The sequence below is a fragment of the Dendrobates tinctorius genome, unplaced genomic scaffold, assembly GCF_039654945.1.
Source record: "Dendrobates tinctorius isolate UK_male_01 unplaced genomic scaffold, ASM3965494v1 ptg000038l, whole genome shotgun sequence".
Taxonomy (NCBI): domain Eukaryota; kingdom Metazoa; phylum Chordata; class Amphibia; order Anura; family Dendrobatidae; genus Dendrobates; species Dendrobates tinctorius.
In genome coordinates this window covers 31,214,609-31,242,223 of record NW_027361706.1, presented here as the reverse complement: position 1 = coordinate 31,242,223, position 27,615 = coordinate 31,214,609, and the positions used below count along the sequence as shown (strand labels likewise).

Sequence of the window (27,615 nt, the reverse complement as noted above, 5' to 3'; positions counted from 1 at the left end):
ACTGATTACAATTATTACCCGCGAACAATGATTTCCCAGTAAGTGCAGGTCAACCGCAGTTCCGGAATTAGGCCTAACCGTCATTCCTGAAAAAATGAAAAACTTACGTGTGCAAACCACAGGTGCTGTAGCTTGCTTAACAGCTCGCCAGCCGTTCTCACGCCCAGTATGGATTACACGTGATTGCACAAAGGTGAGAAAGGGTACCGTATCCCCAGATAACATGTATGGATAGCTTACACATTCAAAATATATGTCTATACATCAGGAGGCAGGCTCCGACGGTGTTAGGCCCAGTATGGATTGCACGTGATTGCACAAAGGTTAGAAAGGGTACCGTATCCCCGGATAACATGTATGGATAGCGTACACATTCAAAATATATGTCTATACATCAGGAGGCAGGCTCAGACGGTGTAAGGCCCAGTATGGCTTGCAAGTGATTGCACAAAGGTTAGAAAGGGTACCGTATCCCCAGATAACATGTATGGATAGCGTACACATTCAAAATATATGTCTATACATCAGGAGGCAGGCTCAGACGGTGTTAGGCCCAGTATGGATTGCACGTGATTGCACAAAGGTTAGAAAGGGTACCGTATCCCCAGATAACATGTATGGATAGCGTACACATTCAAAATATATGTCTATACATCAGGAGGCAGGAAGACGGTGTTAGGCCCAGTATGGATTGCACGTGATTGCACAAAGGTTAGAAAGGGTACCGTTTCCCCGGATAACATGTATGGATAGCGTACACATTCAAAATATATGTCTACACATCAGGAGGCAGGCTCAGACGGTGTTAGGCCCAGTATGGATTGCACAAAGGTTAGAAAGGGTACCGTATCCCCAGATAACATGTATGGATAGCGTACACATTCAAAATATATGTCTATACATCAGGAGGCAGGCTCAGACGGTGTCAGGCACAGTATGGATTTGACGGCCCAGACTACACAGCGGAGGAGCAGGGAGAGGTAAAGATTGCAAATGCTGGGGCCCTGCCCAAGCAAGGGGGGCCCACTCGTGGGCGTCGGTACTGGCACTGGGCCCCTCATAGTACGGCGGTGTGTCTGACGGCGGGTGTGCACCACCACCGTCAGAGACACTTGATTGCACTATGAAGGACCCTGTGCCAGTGCCCACGCCCAAGAGTCGGCCTACCCACCTGTCCAGGGCAACGGCACTCGCACGGTGTCGTGCGCTAGGTGGTGACCCCGGCCATGGGGGGGGAGGCAGCACAGTTAGGGAGTTTTAGAAAGTGGCATATGTTGATGTTGGACATTCAGCTGATGCAAAAGGTGAAATAGGTCAAGTCCCAGGAAGAGGTGGACCAAAGCAAGCCATTTTTCTGTCACCCTATGTGTCATCAGGGGAAGGTGGGACAAAATCCTTGGAAACCCATGCGTGGTTCATTTTAATGAAGGTTAGATCATCCACATTTTGGGTTGACAGACGGGTCCTTTTTTCTGTCAGGATTGATCCAGCTGCACTGAAGACTCTTTCTGATAGCACACTTGCAGCTGGGCAAGCGAGCTCCTGTAAGGCATATTGTGCCAATTCAGGCCAGATGTCCAGTTTAGCGGCCCAATAGTCAAAGGGGAATGACCTGTGTGGGAGAACATCGATATCGGAGGAAAAGTAGTTTGTAACCATAGTTGACAACTGCTGTCTCCTGTCACTTTCCATCGATGCAGTATTACCAGTTGTGTGAGCGGTACTTGAAAAATCAGTCCACAACATTGTCATGAAACCCCTGTCTCCAACGCCACTTCTGCTGTGTGCACCACGAACACCTCTGCCAAGCTGCCCCCGGCCCGTACGGCTCGTGTGAGAACCATCACCGCTGCTGTGTGCTGGGAATGCCTCAAGCAACCGATTTACCAGAGTTGCTTGTTTATTAGCCAATATTAGGTCAAGGTTCTCCTGTGGCATGATGTTTTGTAATTTGCCTTTATAGCGTGGATCCAGGATGCTGGCCAACCAGTAGTCGTCATCGTTCATCATTTTGGCAATGCGGGGGTCCCTTTTTAGGTTATGCAAGGCATAATCTGACATGTGGGCCAATGTTCCCGGTGTCAATGATGCACTGCGAGTGCTGGTTGGAGGAGCACTTTCTGGCAAATCCACATCCCTCCAGTCACGCAAAAACCCTGTACCAGACCTTGCCACGCCAACATTTTCACTTGCCTCACGAGATGCATCCTCCTCCCCTAAGTAATCATCCCCATCCTCCTCCTCCTCCTCCTCTTCTTCCTCCACCTCGTCCAGGAGAGGTCCCTGAGCAGACAATGGCTGAATGTCATCAAGGATTCCCTCCTCCTCTTCCTTCTCATCAACATTGGCTGCAGACGCCTGCTCCTTAAGGTGCGTCAAAGTTTGCATGAGCAGACGCATAAGTGGGATGCTCATGCTTAGGATGGCGTCGTCTGCGCTAACCAGCCGTGTGCATTCCTCAAAACACTGAAGGACTTTACAGAGGTCTTTCAGCTTTGACCACTGCACACCTGTCAACTCCATGTCTGCTCTCAAAGTGCCTGGCCGTGTAGCCTCCCACAAATGCATTATGGCCTGCCTCTGCTCGCACAGCCGCTCCACCATGTGCAGGGTGGAGTTCCACCTTGTTGCAATGTCGATAATGAGGCGGTGGTTGGGAAGGTGGAGCAATCGCTGCAGCTTCTGCATACGAACGGAGTGTACAGGCGACCGGCGGATGTGCGCGCACAGTCTTCGCACCTTCTGGAGCAGGGCTGTTAACTCCGGATAATTTTTGAGGAAGCACTGCACCACCAGGTTCAAGGTGTGAGCCAAGCAAGGTATATGGCTGAGTTTTGAAAGGGCTATGGCTGCCACAAAATTACGGCCGTTATCACTAACTACCTTGCCTGCCTCAAGATGATGTACACTGCCCAGCCATGACTCAGTTTGTCGCTTCAAGTACTCGGCCAGCACCTCGGCGGTGTGTCTGTTGCCCAAAAACATCATCTGCAACACAGCCTGCTGACGCTTTCCACTAGCTGCTCGATAGGGGGACACATCGTGTGCAACAGTGGCAGCTGCAGATGGAGTGCTCGTACGACTGTGCTCTGTGGACGAGCTTTCGCTTCTGGAGGAGGAGGAGGAGGAGGAGGGTCGAATGCCTACAGCCAACTGTTTCCTATACCGTGGGCTAGGCAGCACTGTCCCACCACCGCTGTCCCCTGTGGACCCTGCATCCACCACATTAACCCAGTGCACAGTGATGGACACGTAACGGCCCTGGCCATGCCGACTGGACCATGCATCAGTTGTGAGGTGCACCTTTCCGCTCACTGACTGCTTGAGTGCATGGACAATGCGGTCTTTCACATGATGGTGGAGGGCTGGGATGGCTTTGCGAGAGAAGAAGTGGCGACTGGGTAGGTCATAGCGTGGTACTGCATAGGCCATGAGTTCGCGGAAAGCTGTGCTTTCCACCAACCGAAAGGGCATCATCTCAAACGAGATTAGATTGGCAATGTGGGCGTTCAAACCCAGTGTACGCGGATGAGAGACTGAGTACTTTCTTGACCTACTCATAGTGTCTGGGAGGGTGAGCTGGACTTGAGAGCTGCATATGGTGGAAGTAGCGGTGGACAGGGCGGACTGAGAGAGGGTTGATGATGGTGATGGAGTTGGTGTTCTTTCTGATGGCCTAGAATCAGTCTTTCGTTGATATAACAGTGGGAATCCCTGACTGCTGTGGCCTTGCAACGACACCTCAACATTTGCTGCTGTGCTAACCGGTGGGCTTACAGTGGGGGAAACAATGTAGCGTTGCTGACTACCTTCGTTGTGATCAGTTGCACATGTGGCACTTGAGGTTTGGTGTTGTGTCCACGCTTGCAAGTGCATGGTGGTTAAATGTCTAAGCATGCAACTGGTATTCAAATTTTTCAGATTTTTCCCTCGGCTAAAGGTCTTTGCGCACTTCTTACAGATAACCTTGGCCTGATCATGAGGATTTTGGTCAAAAAAGTGCCACACTGCACTCTTCCTACTTTGGCAGACATTTTGCGGCCTAGCACGCTGTGATCTTTTGACCCTCTGGACAAGCTGTCCAGCAACTCTTTTGATGTTTGGAACCTGTCTTTGGAGTGCTCCGGGCCTGCCAGATAACAGCTGTTGCGATGTCGATGTCTGCTGTGGATGCTCCTCATCTGAGCTATTGGAAGCAGCACCCTCTTCCCCCAATGGATGCCAATCTGGGTCAACAACTGGGTCATCCATCACCTCCTCTTCTATGTCATGTGCACCTTCCTCTGTGTCACCGTGTATGGTGGTATAGTGTGCGGGAAGGGGCACCTGAGTCTCATCAGGGTCAGAATCTGGCTCTGTACACTGCGAGGACAATGTAGTGCTCTGAGTGAATGTACCAGCAGAATCATCCATCAGCGGCTGTGCATCAGTGCACTCCATGTCAGATTCATCTTGGCCTGGGTAATTCACCATTTGACTTGATAATCCAGGCATGGTATGTGAAAACAGCTCCATGGAGTAATCAGTAGTATGGCCTGTGTCATCCTTCAATCTTGGTTGGGGTGAAGGACACAAGGAAAGGTGTGGTTCATGAACATGAGCCTCCAATGACGACTCAGTGCTTTTACTTTTTACAACTGAAGAAGAGGAGGCGATAGAGCTGGAGGCTGAGTCAGCAATGTAAGACAAAACTTTTTCCTGATGCTCTGGCTTTAAAAGCGGTTTGCCAACTCCTAGAAAACTAAGCGTTCGAGGCCTTATGTAGCCAGACGATGACGCAGGCTCAACACCTCCTGCATTCGGTCCTATTTTGCTCTTGCCACTACCATCAGATCCACCACCAACACCATCATTACCAGCTGCCAACCCCCGCCCAATTCCACGGCCTCTTCCACCAGCCTTCCTCATTTTTGGTAGAAATGTAGACAAAATCCAACAAACTATATAGTAATGTAAAACAAGGTACAAGGTGTCTATAGGACAGGGGAGATTTTGAATTTCTGCAGACACTTGTGGACACTGGACACTTTTGGATTGTGTGAGGCCCACTGATATCTGAGCGCTATGTCACAGGCTCGATGGCACAGCTGTGACAAAAGTGACAAGAGGATAAGGGAGATTTTGAATTTCTGCAGACACTTGTGGACACTTTTGGATTGTGTGAGGGCCACTGATATCTGAGCGCTATGTCACAGGCTCGATGGCACAGCTGTGACAAAAGTGACAAGAAGATAAGGGAGATTTTGAATTTCTGCAGACACTTGTGGACACTGGACACTTTTGGATTGTGTGAGGCCCACTGATATCTGAGCGCTATGTCACAGGCTCGATGGCACAGCTGTGACAAAAGTGACGAGAGGATAAGGGAGATTTTGAATTTCTGCAGACACTTGTGGACACTGGACACTTTTGGATTGTGTGACGGCCACTGATATCTGAGCGCTATGTCACACGCTTGATGGCACAGCTGTGACAAAAGTGACGAGAGGATAAGGGAGATTTTGAATTTCTGCACACACTTGTGGACACTGGACACTTTTGGATTGTGTGAGACCCAATGAATATCTGATCGCTATGTGACAGGCTCGATGGCACAGCTGTGACCAAAGTGACTAGAGGATAAGGGAGATTTTGAATTTCTGCACACACTTGTGGACACTGGACACTTTTGGATTGTGTGAGGCCCAATGAATATCTGAGCGCTATGTGACAGGCTCGATGGCACAGCTGTGACCAAAGTGACTAGAGGATAAGGGAGATTTTGCATTTCTGCAGACACTTGTGGACACTGGACACTTTTGGATTGTGTGAGGCCCAATGAATATCTGAGCGCTATGTGACAGGCTCGATGGCACAGCTGTGACCAAAGTGACTAGAGGATAAGGGAGATTTTGAATTTCTGCAGACACTTGTGGACACTGGACACTTTTGGATTGTGTGAGGCCCACTGATATCTGAGCGCTATGTCACAGGCTCGATGGCACAGCTGTGACAAAAGTGACGAGAGGATAAGGGAGATTTTGAATTTCTGCACACACTTGTGGACACTGGACACTTTTGGATTGTGTGAGGGCCACTGATATCTGAGCGCTATGTCACAGGCTCGATGGCACAGCTGTGACAAAAGTAACGAGAGGATAAGGGAGATTGGATTGCTTTTAAAAAAGCAGTTTGCAGAGCAGTGGGTAAACAGCAATGCCAGCCTGTCAGGAAGCCTTAAAAGGCAGCCCAACAACCAACACCACTGATACACCACAATATAGCCTCCCCTTGCACTGCACACACAGTGACTGGTGTGTTGTGCAGGCCAAATCGCTAGCAGCAGAAGCAGTTTTTTTTTCTTCTCAGCAGGACAAAAAAAAAAAATTGGGATTGCTTTTAAAAAAGCAGTTTGCGGAGCAGTGGGTAAACAGCAATGCCAGCGTGTCAGGAAGCCTTAGAAGGCAGCCCAACAACCAACACCACTGATACACCACTATATAGCCTCCCCTTGCACTGCACACACAGTGACTGGTGTGTTGTGCAGGCCAAATCGCTAGCAGCAGAAGCAGTTTTTTTGTCTTCTTCCCTGCCTAACGCTCTCCCTACAGAATCAGCAGCAACCTCTCCCTATACTGAGATCGGCAGAAGTAAGATGGCGGTCGGCGTGCACGCCCTTTTATACCCCCTGTGACGCCCACCAAAGCAAGCCAATCACTTGCATGCCGTTCTGAAAGATGGTGGTGACCCCTGCCTATGTCATCACGTTGCCCACAGTGTCCGTGGATCCTGATTGTTTTGCACTCTTTTTCAGCCAAACTTTTGAAACGCGACTTTGGCGCGTAAGTCGCCGACCTCGTGGCCGACCTCATCCTAGGGTCGGGTTTCGTTTCATGAAACCCGACTTTGCCAAAAGTCGGCGACTTTTGAAATTTTTCGACCCGTTTCGCTCAACTCTACACACAATATCTGTGTTCCTTAAAGGGGTATTCTTAAGTTGTTTCTTGAACACTTCAGATCAAAACAATTTCCTTACAGTCTCCTTACTTAGTGGTTTCTGGAAGGGAAGACTCTACTCATTGAGTGACAGTTCTGATGATTAGCAGAGTTGTAATTTTATTAGTACTATAAAGCTCGGCACAAGTTCTGCTGTAACACACTTAGTGCTTTGTTCTGGAGTCTTCATCGTTATGACTGTATTTGCATACACATAGAAAAGGACATTTGAACAAGCACACGGCTTAGGACAGTGAGAGCTGTGAGGAGCAGAGCTGTAGTTTTAGTAGTATTATAAAGCTCAGAACAAATTCTGCTGTAATGCATTCAGCGATCAGAAGTTTGTTCTGAGTCTACACTTTTACCACTGGATTTTCAATTAGAGATAAGAGGGCATTTGAACAAACACATGGCTCAGGAAATGAGAACAGTGATTAGAAGACCTGCGCTGGGAAAAAATGATGCTGCGAGTGAGTGATTTTGAAATATTTATAACAGCAGCTTGTCAGGAGCTGAGAGGGATTGGGAGGGAGGTGAGTAGCTATCTGCTATATAGAAATCAATGGGCTGAAGAGCTGACTGGGATGATAGAAGTTAATTCCTCTCCCGGAATGTAACTGTGCTCTCTTGTCCAAGGTCTGGGCAAGCAGTAGAGCTCCATGGAAACTAGCTGTACACCAGAAAAGATAAAAGCTCTCATTGCAGGAGAATGACAGCAGATAGGAAAATCAAGTCCATTGCAAACTTGCTTGTTTTCATTCTGTCTAACTAACTAAAGTAATTTAATAAATTGAGAACTCCCCATTAAAATTAAATATGTCATTGTTTAAATCAAATTTTTATAACAAATGATTTTATAAAAATTTGGGGTAATTTTTTTATATTTTCCACATTGCCTTCTATATATAAAAAAAATCTTAAAATAATGCAATTTTCAGATTAGTCACTAACTTAGTATTAGTCTGATACTTCCTGTGCTGTAGAGGATGCTTTTCAGTGGTCTCATTATTATCACAGACAGAATTGCAATGACAGATATCAGCTACTAGATGTGATGCAGTAACATCACGATGTGGGCAGCTTTGTGGTGCTGGGGGTGGCGGCCCACCCACTTCTGTGCAGTCACAGTGAGTATTTAGTGAGTTCTTGATGTTACAGGTTTTCTGCACCATTTTGGCACCTATTATGTAAATTAGGTTGAGTTTTTTCATTGTGTTTTTGTGTGCGTTTTTTTACATGCTTTTTTATTACGTTTTTCACTTTGCGTTTTTTATTGGTATGCCCTGTTTTAAATAAAGCTGCTTTGTTTTTGATGCTTCCTGATATTTGCATTTTGACAAAACTTTATTGATAGTCATGTGCGGATTACATTCATTTTTAGTGCGCTTCTGCAGCGGAAACACACTAATGCCAATGCAGTTTTTATTTGCAGATTTTGTGCGTCTAATGCATTTCTGTGGTGAAAATCTGCACATAGAACTCAGCGTACCCGCAAGACAAGTTGAGATGTTTTAGTTCTGAATCACGCACCACAGGTCAGTTTCCACTGAGTAAAAAGGAGCATGGTGGGAATGAGATTTCTATAAATCCCATCCACTTTGCGGGAACTGTAAGACGCTGCGATTTTTACAAAATACGCAGTGTCAAAACTTCATGGTGGGAACACAGACTTATTGATCAGTATCAGTTTGCACCCTCGACACATTAATAAACAAAGATGACATTTTGGGACAATACTTCTAGTAAGGGCTCGCTGACACGAGTGTATACATCAAACGAGTGCTATGCGATCTCTTATCAGCTAACACTCAGACCAATGTTATACTATGGGGCAGCGCTGACCAGAGTCATACTGATTAGACATGAGAAAAAAAATCACAGCCTGCTGTTACCTGCAGCACAAATCGGATGCCACTCACCCATTCAAGTCTATGAGTGCTTGGAAAACATTGGACTGCACTGGGATGACATCCGAGTCAGTCCAATTTCCGAGGACTCACATAATGGAGAAATTTTGTTCTCCATCTTATCCTCACAGTGTGCTCTGATTGTCTCATTCGAGAGAATCAGATCACATTAAACTGACACTGAGCAAACTCTGGCAGAGTTTGATCAGAATGTCATCAACTTAATCAATCCGATTCTCTCGGAGGAGAGGATCTACGCTCGTGTGAGCGAGCCCTAATTTTAAGACTAGAATAATTGAGATCTTTATAATTCTCCATCCCTGGTTACCAGAACTAGTAATGCTGCTTGTCTCTGATACACAGGAGCACGCAAAAATAAATTTGCAGCAACCAATCAGAATGAGCATCTCATCTCGAAATGAAATCATTTCCCTGACTACTTGCTCCGGGCATCTTCTTTTCTTAATGCTCCAGTTTTCACAAATTACGCCGGCTGCCCTGGAGCTTTCTCTTGCATTACACAATCTATTAATGACATTTTTGGCCGGCACGGGGCGGGTGATGTGGCCTTCACCGAGCATCTGTTTATCAAATGCAAAGCAGAGCATGATGAATTTTAAATATGCCTGGCAGTGTTTTAATTATGAAATCGTGCCCTCCGCCCGCTTGTTTAATTGTCAGCCATCTTCGGCTGCACCGGGAGATGTTGGCACATTAGTCATCATTACATTTCCTTCTATCCACTGGTCTCGATAAGCCTAGATTTGCCATGTAACTCAATTACAATTTCACGGTATAACCTTGCACTTTTACTCGTCCTCCCCCCAGTTTATACTCCCTGGTCTTCCTCACTTGTGATCGGCAGAGGCAGCGCTGTGAGCACAAATGGATCATAGTAACTGTACATTCCCTGCCTCCAGACAACCAGCATCGCACTCCCAGATGACAACACTTCAGACACAGGCTCCTGTCGACTGCAGCCGTAGTGTCTGTAAGAGAGGAGCAGAGAAGCACATGTCACATTTTACATGTCACTACGCATTTCATATCACGCCAGTAGATAAAACCCATCACAAGAAAACAAGGCTACAATAACAAGTGAATAACGGAATAAAAGGAGCTAAAATAGTTTCAACTCTAAATAGTAAAACTAATGTGAAACCATACACGATGATTAGTAACTTAAACACTAATGCTTTTTCCAACTTATGTTTGATAGTTTTGAACCCCTTGAGACCATCCCAAAAAGTTATTTTTATTTCCTCAATTTAGTTATAAGAACCTCTGTTTTTCTTGCAGGGCTAGGTGTACTTTTTCCTTACTTTCAATTTCATTATTTTTTACTTTATACTCCATTACTTTATACGTGTTTATAGATTTAAGGAGAACCTGTGAAAGGGTCTAAAGTCACCAGTTTTTGGCAGTGGTGGAGGCTGATGGATTGCTCTCTGGCAATCCAAAGGTTAAATGCATTTGAGGTTCATGTATGTTATGAAAGGATGATACCCACTGGGGCTGTACACTGTGTTCCAAATTATTATGCAAATGATATTTTTCTATGATTTTCCTAAATATTCGGTACAAATGACAGTCAGTCTAATAAAAGTCATCACCCGTTAGAGTATACATCAAATTTTATTGAAGAAACCTCCCAATGATAACAGTATAATCTCCAAAATGAATAAAAACTCAAATTGCACTGTTCCAAATTATTAGGCACAGTAGAATTTCGAAACATTTGATATGTTTTAAAGAATTGAAAATGTTCATTTGTGGAATTTGCAGCATTAGGAGGTCACATTCACTGAATAAAAAAGCTATTTAACTCCAAAACATCCTAACAGACCAAGTTATATGTTAACATAGGAACCCTGCTTTGATATCACCTTCACAATTCTTGCATCCATTGAACTTGTGAGTTTTTGGAGAGTTTCTGCTTGTATTTCTTTACATGGAGTCAGAATAGCCTCCCAGAGCTGCTGTTTTGATGTGAACTGCCTCCCACCCTCATAGATCTTTTGCTTGATGATACTCCAAAGGTTCTCTATAGGGTTGAGGTCAGGGGAAGATGGTGGCCACACCATGAGTTTATCTCCTTTTATGCCCATAGCAGTCAATAACTCAGAGGTATTCTTTTCAGCATGAAATGGTGCAGTGTCATGCATGAAAATGATTTTGCTCCTGAAGGCACATTTCTGCTTCTTATACTATGGAAGACAGCTGTCAGTCAGAAACTCGATATACTTTGCAGAGGGCATTTTCACACCTTTAGGAACCTTAAAGAGCCCTACCAGCTGTTTCCCCATGATTCCGGCCCAAAACATGACTCTTCCACCTCCTTGCTGATGTCGCAGCCTTGTTGGGACATGGTGGCCATCCACCAACCATCCACTACTCCATCCATCTGGACCATCCAGGGTTGCTCGACACTCATCAGTAAACAAGACTGTATGAAAATTAGTCTTCATGTATGTCAGGGCCCACTGCAACCATTTCTGCTTGTGAACACTGTTTAGGGGTGGCTGAATAGTAGGTTTATGCACCACAGCAAGCCTTTGAAGGATCCTACACCTTGAGGTTCGAGGGACTCCAGAGGCACTAGCAGCTTTAAATATCTGTTTGCTGGTTTGTAATGGCTTTTTAGCAGCCGCTCTCTTAATCCGATGAACTTGCCTGGCAGAAACCTTCCTCATTCTGCCTTTATCAGCACAAACATGTCTGTGCTCAGAATCAACCACAAATCTCTTAACAGTACGATGATCACGTTTAAATTTTTGGGAAATATCTAATGTTTTTATCTCTTGACCAAGGCATTGCACTATTTGATGCTTTTCAGCAGCAGAGAGATCCTTTTTCTTTCCTAAATTCCTTGAAACCTGTGCCCTGCTTAATAATGTGGAACATCATTCTTAAGTAGTTTTCCTTTAATTGGGCTCACCTGGTAAACTAATTATCACAGGCATTTGAGATTGATTTCAGTGATCCAAAGAGCCCTGATACACAATACCATGAGTTTATTTGAAAAACAAAAAATTACATCTTTATGACACTTAAATCCAATTTGCATAATAATTTGGAACACAGTGTAGTTAGCTGAGACAGGGTTAACTATAATGGACGGCTCAGTTTGGGAGGGGGGAACTGAGAGTTGGTAGCAGGTTCAGGAAGTGACAGGGGCCAGTCAGAATGTGGACAGCAGTGAGTGAAGCAGCAGGCCCAGGACAAGAGGCTCCTAGGGACAGCGTGGGCCTAAAATTGGGGCAGTGGATTGCCAAAAATACCCTTCTGTGTGATTCCATCTAATGGCCTGAGGCAACCTAGAGATGGACGTTGGTGGCCTGGGGCAAGCTCAGCTTGTAATGCTACAGGGAAAGATGGACTCAGACTACATGGGGCAGAAGATATTGCAATCTGGATATAATGCTAGTGGTGGAGAAGATTCCCTAGGGATAGGAAAGCCAGTGAGAGGGAACCTATCTACCTATACCGAGAACCAGGGTTGAAATTGTATCCGGTACTTCTGGGAAAGATGACAACCCATTGGGCCTTATCCTCGATATCTGACTGTAAATACTGTATATACAGCCATTCAACAAGTAAAAGTTTGGTTGTTTTTATGAACCTCATATCTCCTGGATTAATTGCTGCCCTGGTTCCATAAGTGGGATGACTGGACTCAGAAAAAGAAGAGGCATGCAGCCCCAAAGTAAAGGCCCCTTTACATTTAGCGATGCACCAGCGATCCCGACCACGATACGACCCGGTCAGGATCGCTGGTGCATCGCTAAATGGTTGCTAGTGAGCTGCCACACAGGAAGATCTAACAGCGATGTAGCGATGCTCGGCAGTCGTACTTACCTTTCTGACGAAGCGATGACCGCCGTCTTCCACCCGCGTCCATAGCTCGCTCGTCGGTGCCAGCAGGAAGCCGACGATGAGAAATGGACGTGGACGATCCCGCGCGATCAGCGATAGCCAGCGGGGGGAGCTGGTCGGAGGTAAGTATAACACATAGCGATATCGCTAGCGATATCGCTGCTGCGTTACAAAATCAGTGATGCTTTAGCAATATCGCTATGTGTAAAGCCCCCTTAAGTGTGATGCCTATCACACATAGAAGCACAGCGGGACTGGGACATGACATGTCTGTAGAATGCCAAAGCGAGTGGGACGGAAGGACGCCCGCGACTCCCTCGCTTGGGCATCTTGCAATCCATTATTTTAGACATGGTTGTAGATTTAAGGAGAACCTGCGACAGGGTTAAAAGTCACCAGTTTTTGCTCTTATTTAATTCCTGCTGTTCCCTTGAGTTTTCATTTTACTTTAAGGAAAAAAGAGGAAAACGAGCTCACCACGCTGTCAACATTCAAAACACGCAAGAACGATGGTGAATGGGTGCCAGTTCTGCTGGTATAGAACAGCCTGTAAAGAAATTGCAATGGGAAAAGGAAAGCGGCACGGCCATCCAATTGATACCAAAGAGTCTTTATAGAAGAATCATTAAAAAAAATTATTTAAAAGAAGAGGGATCCGCTGTACAAATTGAATTCCGACGCATTTCTGGTGTGAAGAACGCCCTTAATCATAGGATGTGCAAGGAATCATGGGACCAGACTATATGGGAAAGGATGTCTAGTGTTGAAAATGAAAGCCTCCTCCCACTATGCTATATGCAAAGACACTAAAGATGGGGAAAATTTTGATCCCATCGGGGCACCGTATTGTGGTTACTTTATTGTATGCAAACCCTGCAATTTGAGATATGTGGGCTGCACCACAAGAAAATTAAAAAATCATATAGCTGAACATTAGCAGGGGAAATACTATTTATTCTGGTGCAGAAAAACATTTTTTTTACTATACATAAAGGCGATATTTGGCACTTTCAATTTCATGCCCCTCTTTGAGGAAGCTTGTGAGGCGAAACGGCGCTGTCGGGGTGGCTGTGATAGACCAGACCAGTACCTGTAACATATGTAAGTTCAGGAGATCATTATGCCCTTAGGTGACTGCGTTTTTTATATGCAACAAAATAAAGAGATTTAACCCCTTAGCGACAGAGCCAGGTTTCAGCTTAATGACCAGGCCAATTTTTACAATTCTGACCACTGTCCCTTTATGAGGTTATAACTCTGGAATGCTTCCATGGATCCCGCTGATTCTGAGAATGTTTTTTCGTGACATATTGTACTTCATGCCAGTGATAAAATTTATCCGATAAGTCTTGTGTTTATTTATGAAAAAAATGGAAATATGGCGAAAATTATGAAAATTTTGCAATTTTAAAACTTTAAATTTGTATGCCCTTAAATCAGAGAGATGTGTCACACAAATTTCTTAATAAATAACATTTCCCACATGTCTACTTTACATCAGCACAATTTTGGAAGCAAAATTTTTTTTTGTTAGGAAGTTATAAGGGTTGAAAGTTGACCAGCGATTTCTCATTTTTACAACAAAATTTACAAAACCATTTTTTTTTAGGGACCACATCATATTTAAAGTCATTTTGAGGGGTGTACATGACAGAAAATACCCAAAAGTGGCACGATTCTAAAAACTAGACCCCTCAAGGTGCTCAAAACCACATTCAATAAGTTTATTAACCCTTTAAGTCATAGAATCATAGAATCGTAGAGTTGGAAGGGACCTCCTGGGCCATGTGGTCCAACCACCTGCTCAAAGCAGGATTCGCTAAATCATCCCAGTCAGATGTCTGTCCAGCCTCTGTTTGAAGACTTCCATTGAAGGAGAACTCACCACTTCTCGTGGCAGCCTGTTCCACTCATTGATCACTCTAACTGTCAAAAAGTTTTTTCTAATATCTAATCTGTGTCTCCTCCCATTCAGTTTCATCCCATTGCTTCTAGTCTTTCCTTGTGCAAATGAGAATAAAGTTGATCCTTCTACAATGTGACAGCCCTTTAGATATTTGTAGACAGCTATTAAGTCTCCTCTCAGTCTTCTCTTTTGCAAACTAAACATTCCCAAATCCTGCAACCTTTCCTCATAAGACAGGGTTTGCAGACCGGTCACCATTCTGGTCGCTCTTTTCTGAACTTGCTCCAGTTTGTTGATGTCTTTTTTAAAATGTGGTGCCCAAAACTGGACACAATATTCCAGATGAGGTCTGACCAAAGAGGAGTAGAGGGAAATAATGACTTCACGTGATCTAGACTGTATGCTTCTGTTAATACATCCTAGAATTGCATTTGCCTTTTTTGCTGCTGCATCACACTGTTGACTCATATTCAGTCTGTGATCTATTAGTATACCCAAGTCTTTTTCACATGTGCTGTCACATATCTCCTGGATAAATTGCTGCCCTGGTTCCATAAGTGGGATGACTGGGCTCAGAAAAAGAAGAGGCATGCAGCCCCAAAGTAAAGGCCCCTTTACATTTAGCGATGTAAACTAAACAATGTGGAAGGAAAAAATTAACATTTAACTTTTTTTGCAAAAAATTTACTTCAGAACCAATTTTTTTATTTTCACAAGTGTTAAAAGAGAAAATCAACCACAAAATTTGTTGTACAATTTCTCCTGAATACGCTGATACCCCATATGTGGGGGTAAACCTCTTTTTCAGCACACAGCAGAGCTCGCAAGGGATGGAGCGCCGTTTGACTTTTTCAACGCAGAATTGGCTGGAATTGAGATCGGATGCCATGTTGCGTTCGGAGAGCCCTTAATGTGCCTAAACAGTGGAAAACTCCAACAAATGACCCCATTTTGGAAACTAGACCCATTAAGGAACTTATCTAGATGTGTGGTGAGCACTTTGAACCTTCAAGTGCTTCACAGAAGTTTATAATGTAGAGCCGTGAAAATAAGAAATCCATTTTTTTCCCACAAAAATGATCTTTTCGCCCCCAAATTTTTATTTTTACAAGGGTAACAGGAGAAATCATACCCCCACAGTTATTGTGCGATTTGTCCTGAGTACGCTGATACCCCATATGTGGGGGGGAACCACTGTTTGGGCGCATGGAAGAGCTTGGAAGGGAAGGAGTGCCATTTTGGAATGCAGACTTTGATGGAATGGTCTGCGGGCATCATGTTGCGTTTGCAGAGCCCCTGATGGGCCTAAACAGTGGAAACCCCCAACAAGTGACCCCATTTTGGAAACTAGACCCATTAAGGAACTTGCTAGTTGTGTGGTGAGCACTTTGAACCTTCAAGTGCTTCACAGAAGTTTATAACGCAGAGCCGTGAAAATAAAAAATCCATTTTTTTCCCACAAAAATGATATTTTCGCCCCCAAATTTTTATTTTTACAAGGGTAACAGGAGAAATCATACCCCCACAGTTGTTGTGCGATTTGTCCTGAGTACGCCGATACCCCATATGTGGGGGGGACCACTGTTTTGGTGCATGGGAGAGCTCGGAAGGGAAGGAGTGCCATTTTGGAATGCAGACTTTGATGGAATGGTCTGCGGGCATCATGTTGCGTTTGCAGAGCCCCTGATGTGCCTAAACAGTGGAAACCCCCCACAAGTGACCCAATTTTGGAAATTAGACCCCCTAAGGAACTTATCTAGATGTGTGGTGAGCACTTTGAACCCCCAAACGCTTCACAGAAGTTTATAAACGCAGAGCCGTGAAAATAAAAAGTCTTTATTTCCACAAAAGTGATTTTTTAGACCCCAATTTTTAGACCCCCAAAGTTGGTAAATAGTGGAAACCCCTCAATTCTTGCTCCAACCCTAACCCCAACACACCCCTAACCCTAATCCCAACCCTATGTTATGAGTGGCGGAAGGCACTAAAAAAAATAAATAATTAAAGTGCCTTCGCCACTCGGGGTCCACCGTGCGGCAGATGGCAAAACCGCTGTTATGGGAGGCAGTGCATTACAGCGGTAGTGTGCACAGGGTTCTAAATCACCCAAGTGCAAAAGAGGCAGTCTCTGTTATGGGACACTGAGCTGCACAGAAAAATAATAAAGAAAAGGTAACGCTGAGCCCGCACAGGAACACAGCGGCACACGTGCGGTAGCCGAGCACAGGAGTAGTTAAAGTGGCACTACAACCAAACGGACTTACCGTGAATGAGCGTGTGCACAGCGTCGCAACTGCGAACGCCACAGAAGTCTGCAACCGCAATAACGCAAGCGCGATGCAGGACGCTTTGCTGCTGAGATGGCTGAAGCTTGAGCACGCTGGCGCTAGCGCTGCTACTGGCTGACCCAATCACTCACACACTCGTAATAACCGAGGGAAGGGGTTTCATAATAAGTCATACACCAGACCAAGCATCCATCAACAAACATACAGCAGCAAGTATCAGAAAATACTAGCGCATGGCATAACAGCCATGCGCACTTTTTATAGTGATCGGGACCTTCCGGAAATCTCCAGAGACCTGAGCTGAACCAATGGAATCAGGAGCAGGACCTGAGCACCTGACTCCCGAACTCCAATGGGAGCTCATTCCAGGAGCATGCTCAAAAGCTGGCAGAAAAGACTTAGCCCCTGGAGATGAATGTGAGGATCTGGATCTCTGCATTAGTATGGCAGGACACAGATTCCTAACATTACCCCCCCTCCTAAGGCCCCCTCCTCTCCGAGCCCTGGTAGGAGTTACAGTAACCCGAGACACCTGGAAGGCATCCGAGGAACCGAGGTCACCAGGTTTCAAGAGGGATACTTGGGAGATAGTAGGAGCGGGAGTGACAGAGGCACGCTGCCGCATGTCGGCAGATGTCGCCACCCTCTGTCTAGGAGGGTTAGGCTGAGCACACAAGGTGCAAGTCTGAATATATCTTTTTATGTCCCGAGCTCTATGGGGCCACCAATACGCACCAGCCAACAGTTTTGAGACCTGCATATAGCCCCGGTGGTGGTGCGTGTTAGGCGCATGCGCCCAGGCGAGCACCTGAGCCCTAAGATGAGGAGGAACAAAGGTCTCGATAACCGGTTCAGACTCCAACCTTTGCGGGGAGCCGGCTTCCGGAGAAACCGCACAGACATGATGACAACCGCAGATGGATTCCTGGTCGGAGTCTGAATTAAGGTTGGTACGAGATATCTCCATGGGCTCAGGAGGTAGAACCTCTGGCTCCGCCAGCTCAAGAGGTTAAAAAAATTTGGGAGCTGAAACGGATTTGCACTTGGAGTGCGCCCGCTCCATACCGCGCTCCGAAAAACGGAGGTCAATCCGTGAGGAGACGGAGATTAGCTCCTCTAAGCTGGTGGGGATCTCTCTAGTAGAGAGCATCCTTCACATGCTCCGCTAGACCTCGCCAAAAAACGGGGATTAGGGCCTTGTCGGACCATTCCAACTCGGACGCCAGTGTCCGAAAACGGACGGCGTACTGGCTAACCGAGAGTGACCCCTGAGTAAGGGCGAGTAGCTGCAGGGACGTATCATGCGTGACCCGAGGACCGAGAAAAACTTGCCTGATGGCAGTCAGCAAGTTAGCCGCGGACCGAATCTCGGGGTCACCACGCTCCCACAGAGGCGTAGCCCATTCCAGCGCCTTGCCCGACAGTAGGGAGATGACAAAAGCCACCTTAGCCCGCTCCGTAGGGAATTGCGCAGCCAGCAGCTCTAGGTGTATCGAGCACTGGCTGATAAAACCCCTACAGGAGGCGCCATCCCCAGCATATTTATCGGGCAACGGGAGGCGGGTAACTGTCGGCGGAAGGGCGGACATGGACAAACGCCCTACCGCGTCCGTAAGTGCCTGGACGGCAGCATCAGTAGCCTGCGCAGCTGCGAGAGACCTCTCAAGGGTAGCAAGACGAGCCTCGAGCTGACGCACAAGCTGTAACAGTTGCTGCTGGTCCGCCATCTCTAGCCAGACCCGGGCGCTAGTATTATGTTATGAGTGGCGGAAGGCACTAAAAAAAATAAATAATTAAAGTGCCTTCGCCACTCGGGGTCCACCGTGCGGCAGATGGCAAAACCGCTGCTAAGGGAGGCAGTGCACTACAGCGGTAGTGTGCACAGGGTTCTAAATCACCCAAGTGCAAAAGAGGCAGTCTCTGTTATGGGATACAGAGCTGCACATGAAAATAGAATCATAGAATCGTAGAGTTGGAAGGGACCTCCTGGGCCATCTGGTCCAACCCCCTGCTAAAAGCAGGATTCGCTAAATCATCCCAGTCAGATGTCTGTCCAGCCTCTGTTTGAAGACTACCATTGAAGGAGAACTCACCACTTCTCGTGGCAGCCTGTTCCACTCATTGATCACTCTAACTGTCAAAAAGTTTTTTCTAATATCTAATCTATGTCTCCTCCCATTCAGTTTCATCCCATTGCTCCTAGTCTTTCCTTGTGCAAATGAGAATAAAGTTGAGCCTTCTACAATGTGACAGCCCTTTAGATATTTGTAGACAGCTATTAAGTCTCCTCTCAGTCTTCTCTTTTGCAAACTAAACATTCCCAAATCCTGCAACCTTTCCTCATAAGACAGGGTTTGCAGACCGGTCACCATTCTTGTCGCTCTTTTCTGAACTTGCTCCAGTTTGATGATGTCTTTTTTAAAATGTGGTGCCCAAAACTGGACACAATATTCCAGATGAGGTCTGACCAAAGAGGAGTAGAGGGAAATAATGACTTCACGTGATCTAGACTGTATGCTTCTGTTAATACATCCTAGAATTGCATTTGCCTTTTTTGCTGCTGCATCACACTGTTGACTCATATTCAGTCTGTGATCTATTAGTATACCCAAGTCTTTTTCACATGTGCTGTCACTTAGCTCTATTCCTCCCATTCTATATATGCTTTTTTCATTTTTATTGCCCAGATGTAGTACTTTGCATTTCTCCCTATTAAAAACCATTCTGTTAATTGCTGCCCACTTCTCCAGTTTATTTAAATCTTTTTGAATCCTCTCTCTCTCTTCTCTATTATTAGCTATCCCTCCTAGCTTTGTGTCATCAGCAAATTTAATCAGTTTACCCTCAATTCCTTCATCTAAATCGTTGATAAAGATGTTGAACAATACAGGGCCCAGGACAGAGCCCTGTGGTACCCCACTTGAGACATTCTTCCAACTGGATGTGCAGCCATTTACGGCCACCCTTTGGGTCCGATCACTAAGCCAGTTATGAATCCACCTAACAGTTGCCTTGTCCATTCCATACTTAGTCATTTTTTCAATAAGGATTGTATGAGAGACTTTGTCAAATGCTTTGCTGAAGTCAAGATATACTATATCTACAGCATTTCCTTGATCCACCCAATCAGTGATACCGTCATAGAAGGAAATTAAGTTAGTCTGACATGACTTATTAGTTACAAACCCATGCTGACTCTGTTTAATCACTTCATTCTTATCCAGGTATTGACATACATGTTGTTTAATAATTTGTTCAAAGATCTTTCCTGGTATAGAAGTCAGACTCACCGGCCTATAGTTGCCTGGGTCCACCTTCTTCCCCTTTTTGAAGATAGGAACAACATTTGCTCTTCTCCAGTCTTCTGGCACTTCTCCTGTTCTCCAAGAATTTTCAAAGATTATGGAGAGGGGTTCAAAAATTTCTTCTGCTATCTCTTTCAGTACTCTGGGGTGTAATTCATCTGGTCCTGGAGACTTGAATTCATTTAGGTTAGCTAAGTGTTTCCTCACTATCTTTCTGTTTATAGATATCCTGGATTCTTCTATTCCCTTAATAGGACAGTGAATAACAGTTGATGTTACATTTCCTTTCTGAGAGAAAACAGATGCAAAATAGGAATTTAAAAGTTCAGCCTTCTCAATATCCTGTCTTACCATTTCATCATTTTCATCCTGTAAAAATCCTATAGCATCTTTGACTTTTCTTTTACTTTTGACATATCCCCAAAATCCTTTATTATTGCATTTGACATCTCTTGCAAGCCTCAATTCATTTTCAGCTTTAGATAATCTGATTTGTGCCCTGCAGGTTCTGCAGACAGCATTATATTCTTCTTTAGATATGCCTCCCTCTTTCCATTTTATAAACATTTTTTTCTTCCTTTTTAGCATGTGCTTAAGTTCTGTGTTCATCCATCCTGGTTTCCTTAAATGCTTCCTATTCTTCCCTCTTTTCGGAATTGTTAACAACTGTGCTTTGAGAATTTCATTTTTCAAGATTTCCCATCCTTCCTGGACATTTTTGTCTTTAAGGATATCCAGCCATTGGATCCCTCCAATTCTCTTTCTGAATCCCTTAAAATCTGCCTTTCTGAAATCTAACCTTGACGTCTGAGTCTTCACAGGTCTTCCGCCTCTAGTTATCCAAAATTCTAAAATAGCATGGTCGCTACCTCCTAGGGTCCCAGCCACTTTTACCTCCTCAACCATTTCCTCCCTGTTTATAAGGATTAGATCCAAGGTAGCAGTTCCCCTTGTTTTCTCCCTTACCTTTTGGAAGATAAAGTTGTCAGCAAGAGAGGATAAGAATTTCCTTGACCTGTTAGTTTTGCCTGAGAGAGATTCCCAACAAATGTCTGGATAGTTGAAATCTCCCATGACAACTATGTCATATTTTTTGGAGAACTTGGCCATTTGATGCATAAAGATTTCATCCATATCTTCAGCTTGCACAGGCGGTCTGTATTAAATGCCTACAATGGTGTCCTTTCCATTGTTCTGACCTTGTATTCTTACCCAAACAGTTTCCACAGAACTCCCAGTCTCTGAAGCTTCAATCTCTGTGCAGATATACGCGTTTCTAACATACAATGCGACACCTCCTCCTCGTTTATCAAGTCTGTTTCTTGCAAATAAGTTGTATCCTTCTAGTCTTGTATTCCAATCATGTGTATTGTCCCACCAAGTTTCAGTGATTCCAATGACATCATATTTCTTTTCCTGTGTTAGTAGTTCCAATTCTCCTTGTTTGTTGCCCATGCTTTGTGCATTAGTATAGAAACATTTTATTTTGTGATTGGTTTCTCTTTCTCCAATATTTTTATTAATTAGAATCTTTCGTCTTTGTTCTTCCTTTCCACTTCTGTTAGCAGAGTTCTCAATAGCATTTGTCAGGTGTATGGCTTTTTCTGGTCTTTTGCTTCCCTTCCCATGTTGTTCTAGTTTAAAGCTCTCCTTACAAGTGTAGCAAGGCGACTTCCAAATACATGCTTTCCAGTCTTCGTAAGGTGCACCCCATCTCTAGCAAGTAGTCCATCATATAAGTAGTTCACTCCGTGATCCAGAAATCCAAATTGTTGCTGACGGCACCATCGACGTAACCAGTTGTTCACTTGCAGAATCTTATTCCACCTCCTTGTTCCATGGCCATCCACTGGGAGGATGGAAGAGAAGACCACCTGCGCTCCCAGTTCTTTCACTTTCTTGCCTAAGTCTTCAAAGTCTCTGCAGATGGTTTCCAGGTCGTTTCTTGCGGTGTCATTTGTCCCCACATGTAGTAGCAGGAATGGGTAGTCATCTGTAGGTCTGAAGAGTCCTGATATCCTGTCAGACACATCTTTAATTTTTGCACCTGGAAGACAGCACATTTCTCTTGAAGTTATATCCGGTCTGCAGATAGCGGCCTCTGTTCCTCTCAACAGGGAATCCCCCATGACCACCACTCTCCGTTTCTTCTTCACAACATTTTTCTTTGTCCATCCAGGAGGACTCTGAAGGCGTACAAGGTTGCTGTTTGTTGGCAAAGTCTTATCCTGATGTATTTCTTCATCGTTTTCCTGCGTGAGAGCCTGGTACTGGTTTCTGACCAGTATGGGTGCTGACTGCCTCCTGGTCCTCCTGCTTCTCTGGGTCACATGTCTCCATTCCTCTGTCTCTTCAGGTGCACTTCGAATCTCTTCTCTTTCTGTAACATGAAGAGATAATTCTGCTCTATCCAAGAACTCTTCACCTTCCTTAATGATCTTCAACGTAGCTAACTTCTCTTCGAGATTTTGCAACTTTTCCTCCAACAGGGACACAAGCTTGCATTTGTGGCATGTGAAGTTTGGCTTTTCCACTGGTAAATCTGTGAACATGTAGCAAGAAATGCAGCTCACCAAATGGCTCCTGGCCTCTTCCATCTTGAGATTTCTTAAAAACGCTGAAAGATGAGCCAAAATTTGCGCGCCGGTTTTCCGATTTCCTCTTTTCAGCTGCAACGGCCAAAACCCAGTGATCGTTGAGCTCGCGGAGACTCTTCACTTATCCTAGAAGTCTCTGCAGATGGTTGAGCTCTTCACTTATCCCAGAAGTCTCTGCAGATCGTTGAGCTCGCGGAGACTCTTCACTTATCCCAGAAGGCACTGGGAATATGTAAATGATCTTCCCCTGGTTTTCCGATTTCCTCTTTTCAGCTGCAACGGCCAAAACCCAGTGATCGTTGAGCTCGCGGAGACTCTTCACTTATCCCAGAAGGCACTGGGAATATGCAAATGATCTCCTCAAGACTCTTCCCCTGGTTAGCAAATAATAAAGAAATGGTAACGCTGAGCCTGTTAAACGCACAGGAACACAGCGGCACACGTACGGTAGCCGAGCACAGGAGTAGTTAAAGAGGCACTACAACCAAACGGATTTACCGTGAATGAGCATGTGCACAGCGTCGCAACTGCGAACGCCACAGAAGTCTGCAACCGCAATAACGCAAGCTTGATGCAGGACGCTTTGCTGCTGAGATGGCTGAAGCTTGAGCGCGCTGGCGCTAGCGCTGCTACTGGCTGACCCAATCACTCACACACTCGTAATAACCGAGGGAAGGGGTTTCAAAATAAGTCATACACCAGACCAAGCATCCATCAACAAACATACAGCAGCAAGTATCAGAAAATACTAGCGCATGGCATAACAGCCATGCGCACTTTTTACAGTGATCGGGACCTTCCGGAAATCTCCAGAGACCTGAGCTGAACCAATGGAATCAGGAGCAGGACCTGAGCACCTGACTCCCGAACTCCAATGGGAGCTCATTCCAGGAGCATGCTCACAAGCTGGCAGAAAGGACTTAGCCTCTGGAGATGAATGTGAGGATCTGCATCTCTGCATTAGTATGGCAGGACACAGATTCCTAACACCCTAATTCCTAATCCTAATTCTAACTCTAATCCTAGTTCACTCTAACCCTAATTCAAACCCTAGCCCTAATCCGAGCCCTAACCTTAGCCCTAGCCCTAACCCTAGCCCTAACCCTAGCCCAACCCTAACCCTAGCCCAACCCTAACCCTAGCCCAACCCTAACCCTAACCCTAGCCCTAGCCCAACCCTAACCCTAGCCCAACCCTAACCCTAACCCTAGCCCTAGCCCTAACCCTAACCCTAATGGAAAACTGAAAAAAAAATATTTTCTTTATTTCATTATATTTGCCTATATAAGGGGGTGATAAACAGGGGGGGGTATGTACTATTTTTTTTTATTTTGATCACTATGATCGTTTATTATAGTGATCAAAATAATGAATGGAATCTGCCAGCCGGAGCCGGCAGATTCCCGGCGGACGCACTGCACATGCGCCCGCCATTTTCAAGATGGCGGCGCCCATCGGAGGACGCCGGCGGGACGCGGGACCACCGGGAGGGAATTGAGGACCACGGAGAGGTACCGGGGGGATTGGGGGGATCGGGGACCCTATTTCTCTCTCCTCTGATGTGCGATCACATCAGAGGAAAGAGAAATTTAATGCATAATTGCGGCTTTTTTTTTTTTGCGGTCGCAGTTATAGGGTTAATAACGGCGATCGCAAAAGCGGGGTCGGTAAAAACCGACCGATTCATATTCTCTGGGGTCTCGGCTACCCCTGGCAGCGGAGACCCCGGAGAAAATCCGACACTGGGGGACGCTATGTACTTTCTCCACAGCGCCGTGAATTAATGGCGCTGTGGTTTTAGTACCCTTAATTACCGCCGTTAAAAGGTGTATCGGCGATCGTTAAGGGGTTAAGTGGCTAGCGGCTTTTCATGCAGCAAGTGGATGAACATTCCTAATGAATCTGAATCACCTTTTTTCTCTCAGTTGTGACTTGGTAGGTGCACTGAATATAGGACTGTGCTTTTTTCAATAGGGTGGCTAGCATTTTATATGCAGCAGACAATTATTGGCACCTCCTTGCATGTAGCACTTTTTTCATTGTGAATTTTGCATATAATCTGTCTATTCCATCAAGCATTTTATTATAATTTTTGCTATCTATCAAACAATAAGTTTTTGATTACATGAGTTTTATGGTGTTTTCTTGTCATATTTTCCGATTTGGTTTCTGGTCTGTGTATTATCATGGCATTTTGTGCATATTCCCTTGTTTATTTTATGTATTGAGTAAATAAATTTTGAAGAAATGTTATCATGCTTTTTGCCTCTTTTTCTGCCATTTACTAATGGTAGTTATGGTTTATACATAGAAAAAGTATGTATGGTACTGGTATCATATAGCTACGCACGCGGAACTGCGGCTCAATACTACGATATTACAATGTGATGAAAATCCCACATGCCGTTATTGAAAGCTTCTTCTTTCTAGATAATGTTGCATGTTTTGTTTTAAATCTCTGCATATCTTATTTATGGCAATTTTGTATTGTTCATGCTGGCATTTCTAGGGCTGGAGGAAATTTTACCACTTTTAAGGCTATGTTCACACATTACGTCTTTGCTGTGTTTTTTATTGCAAATTTTAAACTGCATTTTAAAGTACCAGCAAAGTCTATAAGATTTCAGAAATCTCATGAATACACACATTAGTTTAATTTCCTAACTGAATTGGAAAACTGCTGCGTTTTTGCAAACTGCAGCATGTCACTTCTTTCAGCGTTTTTGCAGTGCTTTTTCATCCACAGGAAACAAATGGGTGAGTGCAAAAACGCAGATATCAGTTTTTGCCTCGTTTTTGTTGCCAAAAGGAATAGTGATGGGTGAACCTGCGGATGTTTGGGTCCGGCGGGTAAAAAAAAAAAGTTTGGTTTGGGTACCAGAACGGTATCCAAACTCGAACCCAAATGGCTTTCAGATGGGGGGCCCAAATATCCATTGTTTCTCATGCTGTCATCTGTGTGATATCGCGAGAAACACCGCGGCTCTGATTGGTGGCAAATTAGTTAGAGTTCTGCAGTTCATAGAATCATACTGTAGAATGTTAAGGTTGGAAGGGACCTCCAGGATCATCGTGTCTAACCCCTTGCACAATGCAGGATTCACTGAACATCTCAGACAGAAGTCTGTCCAGCCTCTGTTTGGTTGGAGCGCCCCGCAGGGCCTTAGGATACTTGGTTTGGGCCGGTCAGGCTCTTAGAAGGGGATGTCACGGTGGCAGTGACCCGATCCGTGGCCCTGGGTGTCCACTAATTAAATAGTGGAAAGTTGTGTGATGTTTAATTGTGACGCCACCCATGGTGTTCGGCAATGAGTGGCCGACGCTGCGGTTTTAGTCCTCTGGGGCTGATGGTGACGCAGCAAAGATGGTTCAGCTCCCCATGTGTAGAGCGGGGCCCCAGGGCAAATATATTTGATTGATTGTTCAGATGGTGGTGAACGTTGGGGTGCAGAGAATAAGAGAAGGACACAGAGAGGTGCAGTTTCTTTACCTTTTACTTGCAAGTGGTTGCAATCCGGGGTACCACATACAGATGATGGATTGAGTCCGGTTCACCTGGAGGCATTCAGGGGATCTACTCTGCCAGGTGGGGTTTGGGACCTTTCTTCTGCGCTCTGTTTTCGGGTCTCTGCTGCTTGTAACTAAGCTGAGACCCTCTCCAGCGTGATGGTTTCTAACCTGTATGGCTGACAGCGTGAGCCTATATCACGGGTACTGTCCTTTTCACTGTCAGCCCTGGGCTCTTGATCTGCTGCTGTGCCTTCAGGTGTTCAGTGTCGCCAAGTAACTTGCAGTCCCCTGTACTCCAGATTTAGCTGTCAGGGCGTACCGCTCCTGCCCAGCCAAGGACTCTAGCGTCCTTTTTTATTTCAGCGCTTCACTCTGGGGTCTCCTATATGCAATTTTAGTTCCCCCAGAGCCTCTTGTCTCCGCTCCTGTCCTTTCCCTCTTCACAGATCAACTCCAACCGTCTAACTATCTTGTTATCAGCTCAAGCTGCTCCCGTTTCCATGACAACTCCCTTGTTTACTCTTGCAGCTGACTCCTTACTGACTCACTAACCCCATCTGCTGGCCAGAATTTATAAGGAAGCTTCCCTTTTTGACCTGCAGCAGGAATTGTCATGTAATCTGTGTTACCTGGCATGGGAGCCCCCTCCTGTCTTCAGGCATGACTTCACCCCTTAGAGGGAGGCAATGTCACTGTGACAACCGGACTCTGGGGTGTCACACTTCCATTGAAGGAGAACTCACCACTTCTCGTGGCACCCTTTTCCACTTATTGATCATCTCACTGTCAAAAAGTTTTTTCTAATATATGATCTGTATCTTCTCCCTTTCAGTTTCATTCCATTGCTTCTCCTGTTTCCACATGCAAATGTGAATAAGGATGATCTACATTGTGACATCCCTTCAGATATTTGTAGACCGGTATTAAATCTTCTCAGCCTTCTTTTTGGCAAGCTAAACATTCTCAAATCCTTTAACCGTTCCTCTTAGGATATACTTTGCAACACACAAAAAAAGTAGCAAATGAATTTATAAAATGAACGAACGCTGCAGGCGTGTTCATGGTGGATGGCTCTACAGTAAATGGTGCCATCCTGGGCTTATTTTATTGTGTACAGTAGGGGGAGCAAGAGTGTCACCTTGCAATCTAATTCTATAAGTGTAGCTGCACTGGGAACGTCATGTATTGTTACTGCGGCCATTACATATGTAACCTTGTTCTATTATAGTCATGAATATCATCAAAGACAAG

General features: G+C 45.2%; 1 protein-coding gene across 2 annotated transcripts in view; it reads right to left on the bottom strand.

Moving 5' to 3' along the window:
- Window positions 1–27,615, bottom strand: part of TMPRSS6 (transmembrane serine protease 6) — a 232,808-nt gene that overhangs the window by 52,536 nt on the left and 152,657 nt on the right. For both annotated transcript variants that reach the window (XM_073574347.1, XM_073574345.1), the window contains one exon: window positions 9,735–9,871. In XM_073574347.1, the coding sequence (XP_073430448.1) occupies window positions 9,735–9,871 (137 nt within the window). The remainder of the gene's footprint in view (window positions 1–9,734; window positions 9,872–27,615) is intronic.